This window comes from Oryzias melastigma, unplaced genomic scaffold (assembly GCF_002922805.2).
Source record: "Oryzias melastigma strain HK-1 unplaced genomic scaffold, ASM292280v2 sc00917, whole genome shotgun sequence".
Taxonomy (NCBI): domain Eukaryota; kingdom Metazoa; phylum Chordata; class Actinopteri; order Beloniformes; family Adrianichthyidae; genus Oryzias; species Oryzias melastigma.
In genome coordinates, this window is record NW_023417502.1 from 804 (window position 1) to 1439 (window position 636).

The window sequence follows — 636 nt, forward strand, 5'->3', positions numbered from 1 at the left end:
AATCACCAAGATGACATATTTCGGTGACATCCGTGTAGCTTTGCTGAGCTTAGCGGATCAAATAGAAACAGGCAATCTGTCAGCACACACTATTTTGAGACGTTTGCATGACATTTTTGAAATGATCGGTTTGGTATACGCGGCAGAAGAGCACGCTAACATCCACGACTCTGATTTTGCTCATTTAAGAGCAATTGAGCACCAAGTTCGATTGGACTACACCACAGAGGAACTGTCTAAACACGCCGGTCGTCCATGTCTTGAAGTTCCACTTGAAGCTCTCCGGACTCTCGTCCTCTGTGGTATGACCACCAAGGCTATTGCTAACATGTTAGCCGTGTCTGAAAGCACTGTTCGAAGGAGAATGCTGGAAGAAGGTTTAAGGTGAATTAATATTTATTTAATTATTTTAGCTTTAACATGTTTTTGTTTTGTTCAAAACCTCTAAAGCTGTTTTCATTCAAATATATAAATATTTTATTTACATAGTTTCACTTTTGCAAAGTAAAGTCTTGTGCTTTAGAGTTGTGTTGAGTTTTCTTATGTGGCTCAGTTTTTTTTCCATCTGTATTCACAGTTTTCACCAACGGTAGGCTACTCTTACATTGTGAATTCTAAACAAATAATCAACAAAAC

The 636-nt window shown here is 38.2% G+C and overlaps 1 protein-coding gene across 1 annotated transcript in view; it reads left to right on the forward strand.

Annotated features, from left to right (window-relative positions):
- Position 1: 1 nt before the first annotated feature.
- Positions 2-636, forward strand: part of LOC118598481 — a gene marked incomplete in the record, with an annotated part of 5459 nt that continues 4824 nt past the window's right edge. The window contains 1 exon segment of the mRNA XM_036211193.1: positions 2-377. Within this exon segment, the coding sequence (XP_036067086.1) occupies positions 11-377 (367 nt within the window).